The sequence below is a fragment of the Carassius auratus genome, chromosome 28, assembly GCF_003368295.1.
Source record: "Carassius auratus strain Wakin chromosome 28, ASM336829v1, whole genome shotgun sequence".
In the NCBI taxonomy this organism is placed as follows: domain Eukaryota; kingdom Metazoa; phylum Chordata; class Actinopteri; order Cypriniformes; family Cyprinidae; genus Carassius; species Carassius auratus.
The window spans coordinates 18,381,616-18,388,012 of NC_039270.1; the positions used below are offsets into that span (position 1 = coordinate 18,381,616).

The window sequence follows — 6,397 nt, forward strand, 5'->3', positions numbered from 1 at the left end:
GTATAGTTATAACATACTTTTTTTTTCTGTATTACAGATGTTTAAGTTACATGGGACTGCACTGTAAGGATTGCTCAAACTTCACTATACTTGAAAAGTTAAACAATAAAGAATCTTGAATCTTAAAACAAAAACTGTGTCTGTCTTCATTTCGGACAGCAAACAACAAAATGGGATTATTTTAAAGGGAGGGTGATTCTTTTCTATAGCCACTGTATTTGTGGAACTAACATTAACCATTTTTGTTGCAAATTCTGCTAATTTATATACCAATATAACAAATGTAATGTTATCTAACTGGCTAAGAAAAAAAAATGAGTTTTAATTTCAAGACTTTGTTAAAAAAAATAAAAAAAATAAAAAATGGACCCAGTGGAAATGTTGGAGTGCAAGTAAAAAAAAAACCTGCTGTTGTTGTTGAATGGTAAAAGATGTTTTGCCCATGCCTGATTGACTTTTGGACAATTCTGCGATTATTTACTCACCTTCATGTTGTCCAAACTCATAAAACAACAAAAGGTTTATTGCAATTCTTTATTATTTAATGCTTGAATGCTCTGTTATTGAATTAACACATCTGGAATATTATTTGTAAAGCATTTGTTTAAAATTCTAAATTACTCAGATTGAAGCAACAAGAACATACATTTTTTGATAAACCCATGGGGAGAAAAGTAAATAGTGAAAAATCTTAGGTATTGAATTTGATGATCATATCAATCAAGTCAAAATTTGGAAAGTCCATGGCTATGATCCCAAAACAAGGCTTAGGATTCTTATTAGATAGATTTTTAAGATGTTCATTTAACCAAGGATTGATTTCCTCTGCCACTGCATTTGGCAATAAACAAAAACCCTTATATGTACCTAAGCTTGTGCCACTTGAATAGACCAGACTCATTTTTTCTTTAATTTCAGATTTACATTGTTTATCAGCTTCTTCCAGATGCTTTATAATCTTGTTCTTCTTTTTTTCAATTTTAGTTACTTTATAATCACCTTTACTGTCTGTTTCAGACAAACTGATACCCAGCTTAAATCTGTTTTTCTGAACTAAAACAATCTTTCCTCTTACTTCACCAACCGTTGGAATTTTAGACTCTTTCCAGACATTATCATTTCCAATCAAATTTTCAACTAAATTCTGAACACTTCCCTTGGAAGGAAAAACTGGCTTAATTCTGACAAGCACAAACTCATTTTTTGATTTTTCTAAAAACTTCCTGATTGTGGTGAGAACTTCTGAGAATGATGTACGTTGGTAAACAATTCCATGCATAATTTTTAATTTAAAGCCAGACACTCTGAGGTCCAAGTAGCGTATCCCAGCCTTCAGCTGGTTTTCTAGTGACCATGACTGGCATTTTGCCATTGATCCTCCATAGAGGGCCATGGTGTCATGGGTACCAGGAATAGTGATGTCAGAAACTAACTTATTATTGTCCAGTTTTGCCATCCAGTTTTCTTGGCCAGGAGACCTGGGTCCCACATTTTCAAACACTGTTCTTATTTCTTCTTCTGTTAATTCATCTTCATCTGGTGTGTGTTATCATCCTCATCTCCTTGTCCTGCTTGCTCACTACTCTTGAGCAGTCTGTGGAACAAAACCAGAATATCAGGTCAACAATGTCCTCGATAAAAGGGTAATTTCTTCATAATTCATACCAAATTACCCAACTATCAGAATGACTGCATTTACTTTTCTAAATAATGTTTTAGGCACAATGCAAATGACAAAATGAGAAAGTATATATAATTATTTAATTTTATATCATAACATGATCACTCACCTGCTCTTCAGGTGAGTACATGCCACATTCAATATTAAACCTTTTAATTTACATGTGACAGAAATGCCACATCCTCAGATAATATTTAATGATATTCTTTAATCAGTTTGGGAGGAGTGCCAGCGGTCAACCCATTTTTATATTTGGAATGATAATGTGACATATTCATGTACTATACTGAAAAAAAGGGAAAAGAAAACCCCAATTCTTGTTTTTGACCAGAAATTTTAGTTGTCAGTAAAAATAAAGATTGAGTTCACAATTTTTTAATGTAGAAAATTTTCATTACTAAAACATCTTATTGCCAAATTTCCAGTGTCCTACCTATAATTAATTTGGCTGCACAAATAAAAAACTTTTTTTTAAGTCATTGTTCTTAGTTTCACAAGAAAAATGTTTTCTTAGTTTGATACAATACGTGTCATAAATGGTCAAATTTTCACGATGACAAAGTAGACAGTCAGAAGTTTCGATATAACTTTTCTTAATTAGAATTTTTTTATTTAGAAAAATATACATAAAGTATATTTGTTAAAAAAAAACATTTACTCTGAAAATTTTATATATATATATATCAACAAGTCATGAAGGACACCCATTTTTTCTTACTCACAGCAGCACCAGGATAAACAGAGTTTTCCCAGTAATCATCTTCATCTGTACCTGTGATTAGCAGAGAATAAAACAATACATTAAAAAAGAAAAAAAAAACTCTTATAATCTAATGTGAAATATTGATTTATTTAACTGATTTTGCCACCTTATTTACCTCAATGCAATATTGAATATTGAGTTACAATATTGAAAGGAGCTAACAGTTACTAATTACAGTAAAAATGTTAGGGAAAAAATTGTCAAACAAAATAGAGAAAACTTACTCTCCTAGCTGGATAACAGCAAGCACTTTGAACTTGTCCTGTTGGGCACAGCACCTGATACTGATACAGCTCTGCAAAGGACTTATAGAACCTGTTAATTTTATGCTAACATTAGGACATGCCATTGGCTGTTTTCTTAATGTGTATTTGCATATATCTGCATATTTATTGCACAGTAATACATGATTAAATGGTTGCTCCATTATTAAGTTAGCTTGAAAAAAACCAACATTCCCATAATGTATATAAACTTGTGTTGGTTTGACCATAAAGTAGGTTAGGGTTTATGAAATATCTGGCTCGAGTCCAGCAGGGGCGTCTATAAGAACAGATAGTTTATTGAAACAATTTGTTCCCTTGGAATTATAAGGTTCTATCTGCGTTCTGAGTAGTTTTGAGATATTGAGCTTTAAAATTTTTGTGTTCCATAGACTTCTGTAGATAGAACCTTTTTATTTTTTCAATAAAAAATCCCAAAATGTACACAACTTAAAATAAAACATCACATAATGTTAATAAATTGTAACAGAATAAGAATATGTGAATAACTCAATTTTGACAAAAATGTCAGATAGAACCTTATAATTCCAAGGGGACAAATTGCATATGACCACTTTATTCGTCTATCAAAGCAGGTAGCGCAAAGATGAGCAGGGATCTCATTCATAAAACTCTCTGCAGAAGTGTACGTAGACACAAAAGCTAGATTTTGTATACGGACAACATTTTTCTGATTTATAAAACCATGTGTACACCATAACCTGCGCAAAAATCCCTTTATAATTCCCAGTCAGGGGAAGATATGTGCATCTCTACCCTGACTCCTCTCAGAAATAACCACATACTGTATATGGAGCTTACAACACCTAGTTTTACTATACGTTAACCTTATCTGCATATCATTTCCATGCATGTTCCCATCCACGTGAAACCATATTTAACACCGTTTAGGGTACAAGACATTAAGTAAATATGAGATATACGGTAGACTATAAATGCCACAAATTTTTTATTGCAAAAAATTATCCAGTATCCTTGTCATGTTTTAGCATAAATATATAACAATAAAATCCCTAAAAGCAAAACTGTTTAAAACAGTTCTCAGATAAATATTTTTTACAATATAGTTTGTCTCAGTCCTTTCCACTGGCCGAATAGTATTTCAATTGTTTTAAACAATTAAAATCAAATTTAATTTATGCAGTTTTACTGATAAGGTGAACATATTTTTGTAATTTTTTTAGCCTATATTTATTGCAGTGTAAATAAAATGGTCTGACTCGAAAAATCACTGACAAAGTAGACTATTTTAAAAAGAAAACATGCATATTACAATTTCCTTCAAATTGTATCCTTCAGATAAAGTGGGTTTTTTTTTCATAATGTTGTAGAGATGCCTTCACATGACATTTTTTTTTTTTATTAATCCCGATATGTGCGTACAAAATTGAATATTGCCTATTTTGTGCATACGCAACCTTTATAAATGAGACCCCAGAGTGCAGAGACACTCAGAACCAGACATTCAAATGAACTGTATTCTAAGTATAAACTTAAGTGATATATTTTAAAAAGTGCTCTGATCAAAATTAGAGCAAACTCTGCAGTGACCAAACTTCCCATCAGTAGAGAGAATCAAAAGCCTAGACTTGTTGTGTGGACAGAGGAGAACTGGCCCAAAGTTCACTTTAGTGATGGGCGCAAGTTTAATTTATTTGGGTCTGATGGAAAACATTTTGCTTTGTGTCAAACTGCGGATCTCAACTGTATATAATTGCATTAATATCAGTACAGTAAATATTTTAAATGACACCTTTGGAAACTTTGTAGTAATTAACATTTTATCTAAGTTATTGTAGTCCACAGCAGGGTTTTTGCACTAAACTATTGAGAGCCACAACGGTCCAACTGTATCATTACACCAGCCTTCTCCAAGATAAAAGGAATGATAAAAGCAATAACTGACTATCCACCTGCTCTTTAGATGATTACATGCAAAATTTAAAACAGCCACATGGGCCATTAAAAGGCATTTGCATTTGCAGCCCTTTTCTTTCAAAAATTAAGAAGCTCTGGATCCTCCACCAACTGAAAAACTACAACTACAACTACATGAATACGCACTGTAAAAAAGCAACTGCATAATTTTACAGGGTACAGAACATTTTGATTCTCAAATATGAAGAAATGCATTTCTTTTTCGATACTTACCTCATACTGCATCACTTAAGATGCTAGGAGGCAAAACTCCTTTTTCTTTGAGACTGAAGCCTTTTCAATAATGCAGTGTTACTGCAATGCCATTGGTTTGGGCAGTTTAATAAAATGAACCAATGGCATGGCAGTGGTGCTGGACGAGCCTATGGCCATGAAACCCGCCAAAGCCCACCAATATGGGCGTTAGTGTTGCCAAAAGACCCAGTTACATTTAGTTATATTTTATGAAAAGGCATAATTAATAAATATTTATAAACAAATGACAGCATGAACTATGTTCCGACAGGCTGCATTAAGCACATTTAACACAAAGGCAGCGCAGTTCATGTAATGATAAAAGCCACAATAGGCCAATGTTGTAAATATTGTTTTACAATAGTTTTGTTTTCTGTAGGAATCCTGTTAGCACTTTATTTTTCATTGATATTAAACAGATGTAATTATTTCGTTCAGATCAAAATGTAATGGCATTGTGTGTCACAATTGTAAACTTAAACTGTGAACATTTCAAGCAAAGTCTAAAGATATATATGGTCTTTTTATAAAATATATTTTATACATATTATACATTTAACTAAAAAATACTGCAAGCACTTTTCCCCTTTACTCATACTGCACAAAAGGTGGTTCAATAATGTTAAAAGTTACAGGGACTGATTATTATAAATGCAGATCCCACTGTGTTCTGGTTAAACAATTTTTATTTATTTATTTATTGTTAAGGGTTGCATATGGTGGTGTGTTCATAATGACAGCTTTCCTTACAATATATACTATTCATAAAATAAGAAACATCCCCATATATCACCTTGCTTACAGTATCGCAATGTATCACAACATACCATATCACAACCCTGGTATCGTGATATGTATCGTATCGCAAGGTTCTTGGCAATACACAGCCCTACCGTTCACACTACAAGCGACTAGCAACAGCAAAGTGACACGGTCCCATTCATGTCAATAGAGAGCTTGCAGAATCCTTAAACTTTGTGAAAATGAAGAGCGACTTTCGGGAGAGACAGCCAATAGGAAAGAAGACTAGAGCTCATGTGATTGTTCTCATCTCAGCCGTAGATAAACATATGTAATGGAAAAAGTAGACTGTTTCTCATTCATTTTTGTTTGTATGTACAGATTTAATTTAGATTATATTTAGTATTTTGACTCCAAAGTGTTTGTACTTAGTGGCAAGAAAACTGATTCGCTGTGAAGCCAACCAGTAGCATCTGGCGACATGCAACGACAAAAGTCACTGCTAGTGTGAACTTGAAACGTGACTTTTTTTTCAGACAGTTTATCAGTAATCACTCTTGTAGGGCTACATGAAGTGATTTCTCAGCATTTTTTTGAACACTGAGCAGTTGCAAATGTGATTTTTATTTACAGCAATTACATAAGAAGTTAATATCGTCAACAACACACAGACAAAAAAAAAAAAAAAAAAAAACATTTGCAAATAAATAAGTATATAAACACTTGCTATGAATGATTAATGAGGTAGATTGCCTG

At 32.7% G+C, this 6,397-nt stretch overlaps 1 protein-coding gene across 1 annotated transcript; it reads right to left on the reverse strand.

Annotated features, from left to right (window-relative positions):
• Positions 1-691: 691 nt before the first annotated feature.
• LOC113047372 (1-phosphatidylinositol phosphodiesterase-like) lies at positions 692-1,639 on the reverse strand. Its single transcript, XM_026208729.1, has one exon. The coding sequence runs from the start codon at positions 1,454-1,456 to the stop codon at positions 692-694; it is 765 nt and encodes a 254-aa protein (XP_026064514.1). The 5' UTR covers positions 1,457-1,639.
• Between the last annotated feature and the right edge of the window lie 4,758 nt (positions 1,640-6,397).